The following is a 19,853-nucleotide window of genomic DNA, read 5'->3' on the forward strand; positions in this document are numbered from 1 at the left end:
GTCGATTTTGATTGGTTGTGCGCTTACAATGCAGAACAATAATGCGCTAAACCACAGGAACCGAACTCCCTAATGTAACCCGGGAGCCGCATAATAATAAAATGACTAGTTAAGTACACTTGTTTTCTTATGGGTGTATATTTATTTTATTTATTACCAGTTATATATGTAACGCACACATATACCGCAGCGCTGTACAGAGAATAGTTGAACATTCACATCAGTCCATGGCCCAGTGGAGCTTACACTCTATATTCCCTACCACATGTACATGCACACACAGACACAGACATTATGGTTGTTGGGAGCCAGTTAAAGTACCAATATATTTTTGGAATGTGGGAGAAAACCGGAGCATCCAGAGGAAACCCACTCAAGCACAGGGAGAATTTACAAACTCTGCGCAGTTAGGTGGTAATAGAACCCATGACCTCAGTGCTGTGAGGCAGTAATGCTAACCATTACACGTCCGTGCTGCCCCGTATATATAACACATGGTGGGGATAGAACCCATGACCTCAGCGCTGTGAGGCAGTAATGCTATAACCATTACACCATCCGTACTGCCCCGTGTATATATAACACATGGTGGGGATAGAACCCATGACCTCAGCGCTGTGAGGCAGTAATGCTAACCATTACACCGTCCGTACTGCCCCGTATATATAACACATAGTGGGGATAGAACCCATGACCTCAGTGCTGTGAGGCAGTAATGCTAACCATTACACCATCCGTGCTGCCCTGTATATATAACACATGGTGGGAATAGAACCCATGACCTCAGCGCTGTGAGGCAGTAATGTAACCATTACACCATCCGTACTGCCCCGTATATATAACACATGGTGGGGATAGAACCCATGACCTCAGCGCTGTGAGGCAGTAATGCTAACCATTATACCATCCATACTGCCCCGTATATATAACACATGGTGGGGATAGAACCCATGACCTCAGCGCTGTGAGGCAGTAATATAACCATTACACCATCCGTACTGCCCCGTATATATAACACATGGTGGGAATCAGGGGCGGATCCAGGATAAAATGACAAGGGGGGGCACCATGATAAAAGAGAGTTTAGGTGGGGGAGGGCCAGTGTTAGTGGTGCCAGTGTACATGCTAAGAGAGCGGCAGAGAGAGGGTGGCAATGGGATTAAAAATAGGCCCTGGCGTTTAAAGTACGCAGGCCCACCATGGCAACAAAAGTGAAGGATGTAGTTGTGCGCGCGCCGAAGGCGCGCTCTGGAAAAGGGGGTGTGGCCACTCAACAGGGGGCATGTCCTTGAGTGTAGTGTACCACATCATATACAACTTCTACACATTATGCAACAAAATACTAGACCCCATTATACAGGTACTTGTCCCTTACACATGATGCCAAATGGAATGAGCCAAAATTCACATAATAACACACGGATTGAGCCAAAATTCACATAATAACACACGGATTGAGCCAAAATTCACATAATGCCACACGGATTGAGCCAAAATTCACATAATGCCACACGGATTGAGCCAGAATTCACATAATGCCACACAGATTAAGACAAAATTCACAATACGCTTCATAAACAGGGATATTGTCCACCAAAGGCGCGCATTAAACATTTACACCAGGCATGTCCAACGTTGGCCCTCCAGATGTTGTGAAACTACACATCCCAGCATGCTTTGCAATAGTTTTAGCATTCTCTAATAGCAAAACTGTGGCAAAGCATGCTGGGATGTGTAGTTTCACAACATCTGGAGGGCCAACGTTGGACATGCCTGATTTACACCATAATGTCCATTGCACGTTAAGTTACACGGCATGATGTCCATTATGTATTATGCCAAACACCATAATGCCTATTAAAAATGATGCTACATACAGTAAGTGCTGCTTATCTACATGCTCATTGCCAAGGGTTCCATGCTCATTGCCAGAGGTTCCATGCTTGTTGCCATGTGGGATTACATGCTCATTGCCAATGGGGAATACATGCTCGTGGTAAATGGGGGACAGCCGCCGCCAGGCAGAAGTGATAGCCACTGACAGTGGCAGAGCCTGGCTGTATTCCGAGCACTGCAGGTCCCTGCTATTTGAAATAATACCCATTTCACACCAGAAAATGAATTCCCAGGTTGGCCCCTTTTACACCAGCCTAGTCCCTGCATTTTCTGGTGTGAGGGGGAGAGAAAACCACCCCTCCCCCTTTAACCAGTTATCTAATTTAACCGGCTATATCTTTGGAACTAACTGACCCATTTACATGAGACAAGTATCATATTAAAGAACTTTTGAGTGGGCTTTGAATGATTTTGGTTCAGTGAAACTGGAATGTTTGGTTTTAGAGTAATCTGCCCTCAAAGAACATGAACAGCCATGAAATTACATTTCAAAAAGAAAAAAAAATAGATTTACACGCTATGGGGGACATTTACCAAAATGGATTCGTAGAAAAAAGGTGTATTCGTAGGGAGAAATACACCTTTTTTTTACGAATTTGTATTTTCGGGATTTACAATCCCAAAAATACAACAATTCGTAGTCCTAAAGATGGAACATTCGTATTTGTAGTTACAAATACGAATGTCTACACCATCGATAGAATACGACAGAAATCACCATTCAAAAGAATGGTGGTTTCTGATTTACTAAGCAGCCGTATGGATAATACGGCTGCTTAGTGGTGTAAAACACCCACGCAAATACGACAGGAAAATAGAACACCATTTTCATGTCGTATTTGCGTTTTTGCCTGCACGGATCAGTCAGATCCGTGCAGGCTTCGGTGTAAAAAAAATAGAAAAAAAAATAAATTAAAAAAAAAAACGGCGTGGGGTCCCCCCCACAGCCGAAACCAGCACCAGGCTGACAGAGCCTGGAGCCGGTAATTAAAAATCAGGGAACCCGACAAATAGGGGTTCCCCGATTTTTAACAACCAGCCCCAGGCTCCTGCTCTGGGGCTGGTTCCCAAAATACGGGGGACAAAATGACTAGGGGTCCCCCGTATTTTAAGAACCAGCCCCAGGCAAAACCAGCCAGCGGGTAATGCCACAGCCGGGGGGAGACTTTTTATGCAAGTCCCCCCGGCCAAAGCATTAACCCTACCGACCAGTCAGCCTGGCCAGGGGCCCTGGGGGAGTGGGGACCCCCCCAATAAAGGGGTCCCCCCCCTCCAGGACTTACCTGACCAGGCTGAAGCCTGGTGCTGTCCTCGATGCCCCTGGGCGGTGGGCATCGAGCTGATGGTTTTGTGTAAAAAATAGAATAAAAACCATTGTTTTTTACTGTGGCACTACAAGTGCCAGCAAGCCTCCCCAGCAAGCTGGGACTTGGATAACCACAAGTCCCAGCCTGCTGGGCATTAAAGGGCCCGCTGGGTCTTGTAGTGCCACCGTAAAAAAAATAGTTAAATAAAACACACTGACACCCGTTTTAAATAAAAGTTTAATACACACATTACATACATACTGATACTTACCTTTCTTGATCCCGTAGGTAGCCCTGGTCCTGATGTCCTGTGTCGTCCTCCAGGTCCATGTCGGCTGTCTGCGTCGTCCTCCAGGTCCATGTCGACGGTCCGTGTCGTCCTCCAGGTCCATGGCGGTGTCCGGGTCCGAAGAAATCCATGTTGGAGCTGTGGAAGGAAATCCTACTCACCTGTTCCTGCGCTGAAGAAGTCTTCTCTTGATCCGACGTAGTCCAGGTAATCTTCCTGCTGTCGCCGGTCCCCGCTGTCTCCGCTGTCCGTGCATCGCGCTGAGGAGAGATGCTGAAGTTTCATATTCGGCGCCTCTCCTCAGACTGAATTCTATTGGCCGCCTAGCAGGCCAATCAGGAGCCGACTTTCTCGGCTCCTGATTGGCCTGCTAGGCGGCCAATAGAATTCAGTCTGAGGAGAGGCGCCGAATATGAAACTTCAGCATCTCTCCTCAGCGCGATGCACGGACAGCGGAGACAGCGGGGACCGGCGACAGCAGGAAGATTACCTGGACTACGTCGGATCAAGAGAAGACTTCTTCAGCGCAGGAACAGGTGAGTAGGATTTCCTTCCACAGCTCCAACATGGATTTCTTCGGACCCGGACACCGCCATGGACCTGGAGGACGACACGGACCGTCGACATGGACCTGGAGGACGACGCAGACAGCCGACATGGACCTGGATGACGACACAGGACATCAGGACCAGGGCTACCTACGGGATCAAGAAAGGTAAGTATCAGTATGTATGTAATGTGTGTATTAAACTTTTATTTAAAACGGGTGTCAGTGTGTTTTATTTAACTATTTTTTTTACGGTGGCACTACAAGACCCAGCGGGCCCTTTAATGCCCAGCAGGCTGGGACTTGTGGTTATCCAAGTCCCAGCTTGCTGGGGAGGCTTGCTGGCACTTGTAGTGCCACAGTAAAAAACAATGGTTTTTATTCTATTTTTTACACAAAACCATCAGCTCGATGCCCACCGCCCAGGGGCATCGAGGACAGCACCAGGCTTCAGCCTGGTCAGGTAAGTCCTGGAGGGGGGGGACCCCTTTATTGGGGGGGTCCCCACTCCCCCAGGGCCCCTGGCCAGGCTGACTGGTCGGTAGGGTTAATGCTTTGGCCGGGGGGACTTGCATAAAAAGTCTCCCCCCGGCTGTGGCATTACCCGCTGGCTGGTTTTGCCTGGGGCTGGTTCTTAAAATACGGGGGACCCCTAGTCATTTTGTCCCCCGTATTTTGGGAACCAGCCCCAGAGCAGGAGCCTGGGGCTGGTTGTTAAAAATCGGGGAACCCCTATTTGTCGGGTTCCCTGATTTTTAATTACCGGCTCCAGGCTCTGTCAGCCTGGTGCTGGTTTCGGCTGTGGGGGGGACCCCACGCCGTTTTTTTTTTTAATTTATTTTTTTTTTCTATTTTTTTTACACCTTGCAGCCTGCACGGATCTGACTGATCCGTGCAGACTGCTAGAAATAATTCGTATTAGCAGCCGTATATACGGCCGCTAATACGAATCATTACACCATCGGAGGGTTACAAAGCAGTCGTATATGACTGCTTTGTAACTGATCCTCCGGAACACGACTTTGCATACGACTTAAACAGTCGTATGCAGTCGTAGGGAAAATACCAATACGAAAAACTAGGTTTTTCATATTGGTAAATTTCCCCCTATATCTCTGGAACCGATTGACTGATATGGACCACCCTGGTATCATATTGAAGGCCCAGCGATTTGGAATTGAATGACATCAATCACAAGCTCCTGTTATGCCAGGGGGGGAACTGGTAGCCGTCGGAACTGGGTGGGGGTCGGAATTGACGGGTCCCATATTATCCTATGGGGAAAAATTTTTACAGCTTTGCCAGGCAATATCTCCGGTTCCCGGGGGGCTAGAGACACGGGGCTGGGCTCGTTGGAAAGCTCTGGTCCTCATCTACAAATTGAATGACAGGGGGGGGGGCACGTGCCCGGGTGCCCCCCCCCCCCCTGAATCCGCCACTGGTGGGAATAGAACCCATGACCTCAGTGCTGTGAGGCAGTAATGCTAACCATTACACGTCCGTGCATATAGCTCATGATTTTATTAATATCCCTCCACAGAGAGGTGGCACAGAGATACATAATTCATAATATGTAATATAATAGTCATTCTAGCAGCTCTATTTTCCTATTACAGGAACACAGGTTATGAATGCAGTAAATGAAGACTGCCTTGTTTTCTAATCTCCTTGAGAAAGAACACCCTATTGCTATTTTAAAAAGAGAAATAACAAGATTGTCTGGGCACACGCATGCTGTACTGCAATTAGTATTCCCCCTGACGGAAATAGCAGCCAAGATTGAATAACCCCCATAATGTAGGATATTGTTGTATGACAGAAGCAGTGAAGCTGATACGTATTTATGACCATGTGTCCTAATATGTTTATTATATTTTCTATTTTATAATCACTAGATTCGATGTTGGAAAGTTGGAAAGCATGGCCTTACATGTATTATTACTATATACTACAAACAAATGTATAAGTATTTCTTACTGTCTCTTAGATCTTTCACTTTCTCGCCATTAATGTTAAACACCCACTTTGCGGAAGAACCCAGGTTCGTCTTGGAAGTACAGAGATCTAGAAACTGGAGAAAATGACAAAATATCAGTTTTATGAGTTGTCTAGTAACACAAAGAGGGTGAGGGGGTCACTGATTTCACCGCAAATTCTCAAAAGAAAAAGCCAGGTCATTTATTTTGGGCACAAAGTTTTTAGTCGTTTTTTGTAATGTGCGGAAAGGAAGGAGACGGCCAGACAGACACAAAGGTATGAATAATGACTGTAGGATTCCAATGGCAAAAGGCTGAGGACCGGCTGAGTGGGAGGTGAGTAGTGGGATGTGAGTGGGACTCGTGAACAAAGGGAATTGTCACATATGCATTATAATGCCCGCAGTCTGCACAAAAGACATATTTAAGAGTAGCGACAATATATGGATATTTAAATTCCATCATCACATTCCACACATACAGCCCATCAAAATTATGGTGTAGACCCAGTGGCAGTTTTTACCTATGGCCCCCCCCCCAGGTAAAATCTGCCACTGTTCCCTGCCTTAGTGGAGCCAGATGCAGTCTGTGATACTGCACTGGCTTAACTGTGACTGGCAGTGACTTCCTATTGGAAGTCCGACCTGCCAGTCACCCAAGGCAGTCTCATTGGGAGGTGTTCCCTCCCTCCGGGACGCCTCTACATGGGATGCTGATCGGCAGTCCAGAAAAACCAGGTTCTGCGCATGCTGCAAAAGCAGCCCATAGGCTGCACATGTGCAGTACCGAAGAAGCTACTGCGCATGCATTGACCCCATGGCGTGGACTGGGACAGGGACCCTGTGACCGAGATTGGCGGCGACATCGGTGGGGATGAGTACAGCGGCGGCAATGGAGGGGAGGGTCGCATCGCGACAGCGATTTCACAGCTGTGCGAATGTCTAAATTCATTTGTAAGACGCTCACCACTGAATGATTTGTTTCATTGGTCAACACTCATCGCAGGCTCAGTGCAGCCAGGTACTTACTTGGCGGCTGCGATAAAGTCCCCTAACAGGCTTGTGCAGGCCTGCGTCTTCCCTGACACTTCCATCGTCTATTCTGACACCCCGGCGTCTTCCCTGACACTCCCATAAATTATTCTGACAAGCCGGCGTCTTCCCTGACACTCCCATAGTCTATTCTGACACACCGGCGTCTTCCCTGACACTCCCATCGTCTATTCTGACATGCCGGCGTCTTCCCTGACACTCCCATAATTTATTCTGACACACCGGCGTCTTCCCTGACACTCCCATAATTTATTCTGACAAGCCGGCGTCTTCCCTGACACTCCCATCGTTTATTATGACACTCCTGGCGTCTTCCCTGACACTCCCATCGTTTATTCTGACATGCCGGCGTCTTCCCTGACACTCCCATCGTCTATTCTGACACGCCGGCATCTTCCCTGACACTACCATAATTTATTCTGACAAGCCGGCGTCTTCCCTGACACTCTCATAGTTTATTCTGACAAGCCGGCGTCTTCCCTGACACTCCCATCGTCTATTCTGACAAGCCGGCGTCTTCCCTGACACTCCCATCGTCTATTCTGACACGCCGGCGTCTTCCCTGACACTCCCATCGTTTATTCTGACACGCCGGCGTCTTCCCTGACACTCCCATCGTCTATTCTGACACACCGGCGTCTTCCCTGACACTCACATAATTTATTCTGACAAGCCGGCGTCTTCCCTGAAACTCCCATCGTCTATTCTGACAAGCCGGCATCTTCCCTGACACTCCCATCATTTATTTTGACACGCCGGCGTCTTTCCTGACACTCCTATCATTTATTCTGACACGCCTGCATTTTCCTTAACGCTCCCAACTAAACTGACGGTTACCACCCACATCGCCTACTTCCTGTCAATCACCTTGCTACCGGCTAGTGGCAGGCATTCACCACAGCATGGCGGCACATGGGCATGACCAGTGTATCGATAATCGGCCGCTGTGTGAATTTGCAGCCCTGCAGTCAGATCTGAATTACCCCCCGAGCCTGTGTACTGTGGCGGGTCTGCCAGCACAGAGAAATACAGCACGGCCTGGCGCATCCTTGGGATTCCCCAGACAGCTGCACATGCTGCGTGCCTGGAGCTTTCACAGGACTGTCTGTGCGGCCCTGCAGTCAGGTCTGAATTACCCCCCGAGCCTGTGTACTGTGGCGGGTCTGCCAGCACAGAGAAGTACAGCACTGCCTGGCGCATCCTTGGGATTCCCCGGACAACTGCACATGCTGAGTGCCTGGAGCTTTCACAGGACGGTTTGTGTGGCCCTGCAGTCATGTCTGAATTACCCCCCGAGTCTGTGTACTGTAGCGGGTCTGCCAGCACAAAGAAGTACAGCATGGCCTGGCGCATCCTTGGGATTCCCCGGACAGCTGCACATGCTGCGTGCCTGGAGCTTTCACAGGACGGTCTGTGTGGCCCTGCAGCAGCAATTCTAGTAGCAAGATGATGTTCCAGGCACAGCCAGATGCCAGGCTATGGGGACAGGATGGTGCTGCCCCCAGACAAAGCACAGATCCCCCAGGCGATGCACAGAGAGGCCACAGGGAGGCCCGGCAGCATCCTCAAGCCGTGCGGGGAGAGCAGAGAGCGGTGACCGGCAGGAGCCGGCAATGGATGGGGCATGCAGGTATTTAGCACCCTCCAGGTGTGTGTGTGGGGGGGGGAGACACACGGCTGAAAGGATTGTGGCTGGGGGGGAGCAAAATTTACTGGCCCAGTGGCATAACAATAGCCCCGCAGACATCGCCGTGGCGGGGAGGCGCTGTGTAAGTGTGGGCGCCGGGGGTCTGCAGGGCTATTGTTATGCCTATGCTGCTGCCACATCTGTGGCGGGGAAAACTGACTGTCACAAAATGTCCACCCCCATAAAGCAGACAATTTAAAAAAATAGTCTGCTATTAGGGGCAGCCATTTTGTGTGAGTCAGTTTTCATTAGGAGGAGTTCGAGGAGCGCCGGACCACAGACCAGATCTGCGGGTCCATGCCAAGAACGCGGCAGCGGCAAACGGCATGCGGTGGGGTAATGCAGGGCTGGGGGGGGTTTAACTTTACTTGGGGGCTTTGACTTTATTTGGGTTGGGGGCTGCCGAAATCAGCGGGGCAGGGGGGTGGGCGGTGCAAATTTAGCAGTTACGCCGCTGCTCTTGCCTCATAGTCATCACCTGGATTCTATGGAGTAAATTTACTAAAGCTTCTAAAAATGGTCAGGCCTCCATTTTCTAAGATGCAAGAGAAATCAAAGTATTTGATTGGTTTCTAACGGTAACATCTACTGTTTTCACTTTTAGATACTGTAGTAAATTTAGCGTGGGAGCACGCATGGTCCATCAGATCTAATTGAATTGCACGGGGTCCCGTTTGTAGCATAACACATTATTGTTCCCACTTGATGTGTTGGAAATGTTTGCAGGAGTTTAGGTTGCATTGTGGCGTTGTTGCTGCTCTTGAGGAAATCCTGGCATGTCAGATCAATGGCCATCATGGTCCAATAGTTGGGTGCACTGTCCTTCACGGTAAGAGCTTGGCTGATACCACTCTGATCAGCAACGTCACCCTTCCATGTGGAACACCACCGGTGCAGAATGAAGACGAGGTTAAGACACTACTGGTATCAGGCACTGGGGCAGAATGTTGCCTCCAATGCTTGTTGCACTGACCTATACATCAATGATAACCTTCTTTCCATACTTTGTGTCATGTCTTTGTTTTACATTAGGAGGTATGCTTAAATACATGGCTTTAATAAAGTATGATCAAAAATGTGTTGATGATGATATGGAATATGGAAGCAAACAAAAAAAGGAGGAATTTTTCTATTACTGCAATTTGTAATAATGTGCATTGCTGCTAAAAGGCTGCAGTCTGAGCTGGGGGACCCAATACTAGAAGGGCCAGTGCTTTCTGAGAAGCTGAACCAGGCAGGTCTACCCTCAGACTCGGCACCTTCTCCCTATCAGCCAGTGGCGTAACTATGAATTGAGCGCCCCCCCGCCGTTAATGGGGGGGCGCCCCCCGCCGCACCCCCCGCCCGCAGCCTTACCCGTCTTGCTGGTCCCGTCCCGGCTCCCTTGCTGGCTTCATTCTTCTGCTAGTGAGACGGACCAACACAAAATGTCCGCCCCCATACAGCAGACAGTTTCAGAGAACTGTCTGCTATATGGGGCGGATATTTTATTGTGGTCTGTCTCACTAGCAGAAGAATGAAGCCAGCAAGGGAGCCGGGACAGGACCAGTGAAGTCAGGTAAGGCTGCGGACGGCGGTTGGCGGGCGGCAGATGGGCGGACGGGAGGGGGCTAACTATAGCACCACAGCCCCCCTGCGCCCACACATGCACAGCGCCCCCCCGCGGCCGCGGGGGCTGCGGTGCTATAGTTACGCCTCTGCTATCAGCCCCCTGGGTAATGTACACATATACATAATGCACAATATCAGTATTATAGCCCTATAAAAGGGGTGGCCAAAGATAGGTGATCTGGGGAATGTGACAGTTAGTAATGACTACAGCTGTGTACCAGCTAGGTGATCTGGGGAATGTGACAGTTAGTAATGACTACAGCTGTGTACCAGCTAGGTGATCTGGGCAATGTGACAGTAAGTAATGACTACAGCTGTGCACCAGTTAGGTGATCTGGGGAACGTGACAGTTAGTGATGACTACAGCTGTGCACCAGATAGGTGATCTGGGGAATGTGACAGTTAGTGATGACTACAGCTGTGCACCAGCTAGGTGATCTAGGGAATGTGACAGTAAGTAATGACTACAGCTGTGCACCAGCTAGGTGATCTGGGCAATGTGACAGGAAGTAATGACTACAGCTGTGCACCAGCTAGGTGATCTGGGGAATGTGACAGTTAGTGACTACAGCTGTGCACCAGCCAGGTGATCTGGGGAATTTGACAGTTAGTGATGACTACAGCTGTGCACCAGCTAGACGATCTGGGGAATGTGACAGTTAGTGATGACTACAGCTGTGCACCAGCTAGGCGATCTGGGGAATGTGACAGTTAGTGATGACTACAGCTGTGCACCAGCTAGGTGATCTGGGAAATGTGACAGTAAGTAATGACTACAGCTGTGTACCAGCTAGGTGATCTGGGGAATGTGACAGTTAGTAATGACTACAGCTGTGCACCAGCTAGGTGATCTGGGGAATGTGACAGTTAGTGATGACTACAGCTGTGCACCAGCTAGGTGATCTGGGGAATGTGACAGGTAGTAATGACTACAGCTGTGCACCAGCTAGGTGATCTGGGGAATGTCACAGTTAGTAATGACTACAGCTGTGCACCAGCTAGGTGATCTGGGGAATGTGACAGTTAGTAATGACTACAGCTGTACCCCAGCTAGGTGATCTGGGGAATGTCACAGTTAGTAATGACTACAGCTGTGCACCAGCTAGGTGATCTGGGGAATGTGACAGTTAGTAATGACTACAGCTGTGCACCAGCTAGGTGATCTGGGGAATGTCACAGTTAGTAATGACTACAGCTGTGCACCAGCTAGGTGATCTGGGGAATTTGACAGTTAGTGATGACTACAGCTGTGCACCAGCTAGGTGATCTGGGGATGTGACAGTAAGTAATGACTACAGCTGTGCACCAGCTAGGTGATCTAGGGAATGTGACAGTAAGTAATGACTACAGCTGTGCACCAGCTAGGTGATCTGGGCAATGTGACAGGAAGTAATGACTACAGCTGTGCACCAGCTAGGTGATCTGGGGAATGTGACAGTTAGTGACTACAGCTGTGCACCAGCCAGGTGATCTGGGGAATTTGACAGTTAGTGATGACTACAGCTGTGCACCAGCTAGACGATCTGGGGAATGTGACAGTTAGTGATGACTACAGCTGTGCACCAGCTAGGCGATCTGGGGAATGTGACAGTTAGTGATGACTACAGCTGTGCACCAGCTAGGTGATCTGGGAAATGTGACAGTAAGTAATGACTACAGCTGTGTACCAGCTAGGTGATCTGGGGAATGTGACAGTTAGTAATGACTACAGCTGTGCACCAGCTAGGTGATCTGGGGAATGTGACAGTTAGTGATGACTACAGCTGTGCACCAGCTAGGTGATCTGGGGAATGTGACAGGTAGTAATGACTACAGCTGTGCACCAGCTAGGTGATCTGGGGAATGTCACAGTTAGTAATGACTACAGCTGTGCACCAGCTAGGTGATCTGGGGAATGTGACAGTTAGTAATGACTACAGCTGTACCCCAGCTAGGTGATCTGGGGAATGTCACAGTTAGTAATGACTACAGCTGTGCACCAGCTAGGTGATCTGGGGAATGTGACAGTTAGTAATGACTACAGCTGTGCACCAGCTAGGTGATCTGGGGAATGTCACAGTTAGTAATGACTACAGCTGTGCACCAGCTAGGTGATCTGGGGAATTTGACAGTTAGTGATGACTACAGCTGTGCACCAGCTAGGTGATCTGGGGATGTGACAGTTAGTAATGACTACAGCTGTGTACCAGCTAGGTGATCTGGGCAATGTGACAGTAAGTAATGACTACAGCTGTGCACCAGTTAGGTGATCTGGGGAATGTGACAGTTAGTGATGACTACAGCTGTGCACCAGATAGGTAATCTGGGGAATGTGACAGTAAGTAATGACTACAGCTGTGTACCAGCTAGGTGATCTGGGCAATGTGACAGTAAGTAATGACTACAGCTGTGCACCAGCTAGGTGATCTGGGGAATGTGACAGTTAGTGATGACTACAGCTGTGCACCAGCCAGGTGATCTGGGGAATTTCACAGTTAGTGATGACTACAGCTATGCACCAGCTAGGCGATCTGGGGAATGTGACAGTTAGTGATGACTACAGCTGTGCACCAGCTAGGTGATCTAGGGAATGTGACAGTAAGTAATGACTACAGCTGTGCACCAGTTAGGTGATCTGGGGAATGTGACAGTTAGTGATGACTACAGCTGTGCACCAGCTAGGTGATCTGGGGAATGTGACAGTAAGTAATGACTACAGCTGTGAACCAGCTAGGTGATCTGGGGAATGTGACAGTAAGTAATGACTACAGCTGTGCACCAGTTAGGTGATCTGGGGAATGTGACAGTTAGTAATGACTACAGCTGTGCACCAGCTAGGTGATTTGGAAAATGTGGTAGATCTGAAGGACCAGTTTGGCCACCCCTCATCTAAAACATATGATTGTACTTACCTCTTCCATCTGATCCAACGTTGCAGTGATCACATGACCATCCTGCCCGTTACCATTTACAAACACCAGAATTCTCCCCGTAGAATGCGTAGGATGTTTTTGGACCCGTTTAAATACAGCAGGCTTAGTATTTCCATTCTTCCAATCATTAGGAAGACTCAGGCCTTTCACAGTCCAGGTCAGTTTACTGGATAAACACGCTTTGTCTGCATAATAAAAATAACAGTGTGCATGGGTAAATAATTTTTTTTTTAAAAATAGTCTATTTGCTTTAAATCCTATTGAAAGGGATTCTCAGAACGTGGACCGGTAGCTTCCCACTAAGCATGACATAAGCTGTACCAGGCTGTCTCCGCTGATAGCCTGCATAAATCATCATTTCTGAAGGGAACAGATGTTCAGGGTATGAAACAGTGATACAACAATTTAGTCATAATTAAAATTCACCTTAGCATGCCTTTACCAGTGATCAAAAAATCACCAAGCTTCTCATCAACACAAAGATGGAAAATAATAATAAGAAAAAAAAAGAGTCAACTTCGTTTTCCAATTGAAAGGATAACCTTTCTTTTATGCTGATTTTCCCAACATTTCTGCTGAGTGGTTTAATACTACATGCTCACGTCTAGGAGACAGATGATTAGCAAGTAGGTGTTCTGCTCTGTGCAAAAATAAGTAAAACAACAATATGCTAGAACTTAATCTTTCATTTGAAATAATCATGTATAGCAAGAGATAATTGGAAACAAACAATGCAACAGCAATTTTTCCAGGGTTGTACATGGTATAATATAAAGCAATGTCAACAGTAAATACAGCAGAAAATCAAATTATTGTACGGTGAACGCGAGAATGGAGAAAGTCTACCAACATGGTTTAAGCAATTGTTCCTTACAAAAAAAAAAAAGTAACAAATTATTAATTTGCCATTTATGAGGAAAATTAGTGGATGCAACAGGTGTGTGACTTGGGGTCATTTTATATTCTTAACTTTATCAAACTGTAAAAAATACATTTTTAGTATCAGGGACGGACTAGGTCTGTAGTTCGCCCCTGCCATGCTTATGTGCATGTGGGAAAGGGGTGTGGCCATGCTATATGGAGGTGTGGTCACATGTCATAGGGGAGGGTCATCAGAACTCAGGGGAGGGGCCATGGAGACAGAGCTGCTAGGTAACGATGGCCATTGTTGCCTTTGCCATCAATGTTTGCCATCGATGGCAAAAGTGCAACTGGCCATCGGTGGTGCATAACTATGCAGTGGATGACCATTGATGTTTTTACATATCAATGGTCATCCATTGTCTTTTACTGATTGGCATGTGGGCCAATCAGAATACGGAGGTGGGGCTTCACGAGTGTCCTGGGCAGAGCTATGTTCTGTGTCCCAGGAAAAAGCAAAATGAAACTGTTCATTTAAGCTTGACATCGATGGGGGAAACCATATGGTTTTCCCCCATCGATGTCAAAACAATTTGAGATCAGCCATAAACCATCAAGGTTTTCTAAACATCCATGGTTGATGGCCATCCCTACTGCTAGGACAGGCTAGGACAGGCTGGCTCATTGGCCCCCTGGTATTTTAAATAAGTGTCAGGTGGCCAGTCCAACCTTGGTCAGTATCTTCCTTCAGGTCAAGACTTGTTCTGACGATATGTGAAAGCCCAAACTAGTAATATTTAAAACACACTTGATTCTCCAGCAGACATACAGACAGAGTACATGGACAAAAGTATGGGATATCCATTACAATAAGTGTGGTTGCCAGGTCAGCAATACCCATTGCTAACAGCTTGAAGCATACTGGCATGCACACTCCAGAGTCAAACATTACCAGCAAAATGGGTTGCACTGAAGAAGCTCAGTGACTCACAGTCATTGGAGCATTCTAGACCTGTTCCAGCCAACTGTAGTTGTGCTTATTGTGCAGTGAATACATCCCATAATGCCCTGTGCCAGAAAGAGGACTGGTACACGCCCATTATCAAAACCACAGTGTCCAGCTAGGGGAGGTTGTGGGACACCGGACATGCTGTCTGCCCTGATATGGCGATAGCAAGGCCTTCTGTTTAAATATGTGTGTGAAATGGAAAACGGCCATGAAGGGGCATGGATTTGGTCCTTTTAGGCTACGCCCCTTCATTGCAGAGATACCTCCAGCTGGTCTTCCTGGCACTTGGAGATGACATCATCATAAAGTGCCAGCCAAAAGACACAGGAAAAGGGGTAAAGTCCTGGGTCTGACCCAGCTTGGAACAGTGGGTCTGGTTCAGATCGCAAACAGTGCCAATTTGTTGTAAAATTGTTCCGCCATGGGCCATAGAAACAATGATCAACTGACAATTGATAGTGGTATAGTAGGGAGCACTCCAATGTGTGGGGCTAGTTTTTAGGTTCCACTAAAACAAAGATATTGTGGCTGGTATCAAATCTTTAGTCTAGAGTAGACATTAGCAGATAACAGGCCCATAAATATCAGTTGTAAGTTAGGATTCAAATCCTCTCCCCTGATTTGTCCCGCTGGCTGTCCAATCCACCCCGTATAAAGTTGGCCTTCCCATAAGCAGCCCACACCAGACTCCAAAGGAATATAAAGCACTAATCCACGGCAATCACCATTCCTAGATTTGGGGTGCAACACGATACGTGACCACACAGAGTTAAGGATATATTTATATAAAGCTTCATAGTAGTCCCGTGTAAAAGGGTTCCATCAAAGGAAATAAAAAAATGACCCAATGAGGGAATCAGAAGGTCGCTAACAGAGCTTTACCAATATGGGGTTGACCTAAGGTGGCATGAATGGTCTTTGGCAATATACAATTGGTTACAGATGTCGTCAGAGTAAACTATTTGGATTTCAAACCAATACAGTAAAATCCTCAAGTCTTTCAGCACTGTTGGGGTTATTCTGGTTGATTTGCAAGACTGCAAATTCCAAACGGTTGACTGGCGCCACCCATACACAGTTAAATCCATTTCCAGGTCAAGGGGGAGCGCTCACATCTTCAATGGTTGCCAACCATCGAAAGATGTGGTGCGTGTAAGCATATAACAGTGACTTTCACATCTGGTGATGTCGGCTGCACACCCCCAGCACCCACATCATGGTCTCATTAGCATACGGGAATGCCCAGCATTTCATGGGCGTTCCCATATGCTAATTGGGCCAACCCATTCCTCTCTGCCCCCCCACCTGCTGTCCTAGGTGCGTGCATCCGGCGAAGAGTCTGCATGCACCCTGCCTATGCACGTATGCAGAAATGCCCATGTGCACAGCGCCACCATCGGTCCCCGTGCAAACGTATTCTGGTTACGAGGCAACCAGAATAAGGCCCTGTGTCTCCAGCCTCAGGGATTATACAACCGGAATGGCAATATATATATATATATATATATATATATATATATATATATATATATATATATACACACACACATATACACATACATACATACACACACACACACACACATACAGTACATACACAAACACATTTAAATAGTGGCTCCAGCTAAGGGAACCACAAACATTCCTATTATCACCGTGATTGCTTCCAAAGTACAGAAATAGAAGAGAACCTGCTCTTATATCAACCTGCAGTTGTGCTGATGGCAATAAAAGCTAATGTCATGTTGTATTATGTCACCTGTCAGAATGACAATCGCTGCAGTGTTTGGTAAATACATTGTGCCCTGGTCACATTCCTCGGTGCTGTTCCTCCTTTCTGCGCTAAGTATGCAAGCTTTTTGTTTTTACTTGTTCCTTAGTGTCTTCATGGACGGCCGCGGGCGAAATGGCTATCTCTAACTAATTACGACAGTTCCTGTCATTAAAATGTATAACCAATAATATTATCCTGACATAAAATCTAAAGCACTCTGTGCATCATCATTCAATTTTATTAAAATGACCAACACCCTGTCTGGGTGTCAGTCAAGCCCCTGTCACCCCCATGTGAACTTTGTCTTGAAACGATTGCGAATATCAGGAAGGATGTTTATCAAGTTCAGAATCGCTGCAATGCAAAGTATGCGATGTATTCCTGCAGCAAACCATTAATATGCATGTGTGTGACATTACCTAGAACCAGAATTATTTCAGGTAAGTTCCAGACTGTTATCAGCGACAGAAGAAACCAGAATTGCGCCATGGATTGCGGGACGAAATTCCAAAGACTCATTGATTTGATCCAAACGCAACAAAACACATATTATTACATCAAGTATGTTAGGTAATATGTTCGATAGCAACATAGATGAACATAGGCTTGTTGTCTTGTGTAGTTACACACGTTGCATGTTTCTGAACTGAGAGTGCGCAAACACAGGCAATACATTGTCTACAGGGTTAGATGTATGAAGCGGTTAAAGGGAGGAGAAGTGATACAGTGCCTGGTATTTTATCACGGGCCAATCAGCTCTTAAATGTCCCTTTTTAAACCAATCCTGTAACTTAACAGTCAGGAGCTGATTGGCTGGTGATAAAGTACTAGGCACTTTATCACTTCTCCCTTATCACTGCTTCATACATCTACCCCACAGTCACAACTTCACTTGCACCTATAGGGCTGTAACTGAGAAATAGTGGGCCTGATTCAGACCAATCAAATGATTCTTTTCCCCTTTGGAAATAAAAGTCAGTGAAAACGTAATTTTATTTCACACAGAGATGGGCGTAAAGGGGGCGGGCGCTGTTGTCATGTGACATCAACCACCTGCCTGCGTTCCCAGGGGGACACCCAGCGTTTTCATGGCGGCTCCCATAAAACGCTTGGCATTCCTCTACTTCAGCCCTGTGTCCTCCCCCGCCCATCGCCTCTGGAGTGTCAAACTCATCGAAGCCCCAAACATTGGGGAAGGGCCCGAATTCGGCCCGATATGAGCGGGCCAAATAGTACAAGGAACTATGGGCTATGAAGAGTTGCATGCAAGCACCATTATGCTTCTTTTCAGACGTATCTTTTGTACCCAACACCTACAGATAGAGCCATCCTCATCTAGCCCTTCAATAGGATTCAGTGAGCCAGAGCTGTCGGATCCTATGCTAATCCCCTACTGTATTGTTCTATGTATTGCATTGCAGCTGAGAACAATATGCCTTGGTGAGCCGTGGCTCACCATGGCTATCCAGAGAAGTCTGGCTGAGGAAGGCTCCATCTGTAAGTGCACTTATCTACAATCATACTTACCTACTCTCCCAGAACATGAGATAGACCTACAAACTCACAGAAGAATAAAGGGGTCCTCCCACAATACCCCCACCTCCTAGCAAAATGTCCAGGATGGGGAGCATAAGCTTATGACTTCCAGGGTCCATGACGAGGGGGTGGGACAATATGATCCAATTCTGTGAGGTTTGCATAATATTGACCCTGCCCCTGTATTAGCAGACACCATGCAAGGGCGTGGCCTAATGAAGTCACACCTAGCCCGACAGATTCTCCTTCCCTCTTAACCTCTGTATACGAACAAATGAACTGTATGCATTCCGTTTTGTGAATGCACTGTAGGTGCTATTGCAGCTGACTTGTGTTCAACCCCATATCAGATGCTTGCAGAGCTTTACGTTACTATTGGCGAATGCTATGTGTTTATCATTATTCAGTACAATGCTGTCAAATATTCTGGCACTATATAAATCCTATGTAATGTTAATGTTGTTCCTGCTGTGGCCTTTTGTGATGGTGCTCCACCTCCCATTTAAAATCTTGTAGGTAGAGAAGTAGACAGTGTGGAAATGGTAGGGTAGGGAATGGCATGAATAGATTGGGCTTATGTTTTACTAACTGCCCAATGCCACTGCTTCCTGTAACGAATTCTTTCCTCCTTGTGAACATTCCATTGTCTCATTTCTGAATCCTGAGAACCGTGTGCAACATTGTGCCCTGACGTCAGAAGCCTGTACAACAATAGGTCCTGATGTAAGAAGCCTGTACAACCTTAGGTCCTGATGTAAGAAGCGTGTACAACATTAGGTTCTGATGTAAGTAGCATGTACAACATTAGGTCCTGATGAAAGAAGCCTGTACAACATTAGGTCCTGATGAAAGAAGCCTGTACAACATTAGGTCCTGATGAAAGAAGCCTGTACAACATTAGGTCCTGATGTTAGAACCCTGTAAATCAATTAAAAGACCCATGAGTTCTCTGATTTATTTGGGATCCAAAGTTTATGTGCTAGCAGGCAGCTGCCACAAAGCTCAATTTCTGGAGCAGGGCAAAGGGGGTAATTCAGACCTGATTGGGCTGCAAGATTTTGGAGTGAATGCGATCGCCATGTACATGAGTGGAAAACCATTAAAAAATAACTCACCGTCAAATGGTTTTCCCCTCTTGTCGCAACACAGAGTACAGACTCACTCAGCGCTGCGATGGCCATGGGAAGGAGAACACAGGCATTCCCCTGCAACTCCCAATGGCCAGGGAACATCTGCATTTTCTGGGACACTCCTGGGGAAACTCTATGTTACCTCCCCCAAATGCCTGCAGGGTGTCAATCGCACGAACGGCTTGCACATGTGCACAGTGTACTGAGAGAGAGGAGAGTGCTTGTGTGCAGGTTCTGTGTGGGCTCCTTCCCCTCAGACAGCAATT

General features: G+C 47.2%; 1 protein-coding gene across 5 annotated transcripts in view; it reads right to left on the bottom strand.

The window, feature by feature from the left end:
• The window catches only part of DCDC1 (doublecortin domain containing 1), a 341,410-nt gene that overhangs the window by 284,335 nt on the left and 37,222 nt on the right, over positions 1-19,853 (bottom strand). For 4 of the 5 annotated variants that reach the window (XR_014465436.1, XM_083164255.1, XM_083164254.1 and 1 more), the window contains exons 6-7: positions 13,257-13,462; positions 6,017-6,110 (exon numbers count right to left, since the gene is read on the bottom strand). The exons of the other annotated variant lie outside the window; for it this stretch is intronic. Coding sequence is in view for 3 of the 4 variants with exons in the window: in XM_083164255.1 (XP_083020381.1) it covers positions 6,017-6,110; positions 13,257-13,462 (300 nt within the window). In the remaining variant the exon portion in view is untranslated. The remainder of the gene's footprint in view (positions 1-6,016; positions 6,111-13,256; positions 13,463-19,853) is intronic. 5 annotated transcript variants of the gene reach the window in all.

The sequence above is a fragment of the Crinia signifera genome, chromosome 11, assembly GCF_055691185.1.
Source record: "Crinia signifera chromosome 11, ASM5569118v1, whole genome shotgun sequence".
NCBI lineage: Eukaryota > Metazoa > Chordata > Amphibia > Anura > Myobatrachidae > Crinia > Crinia signifera.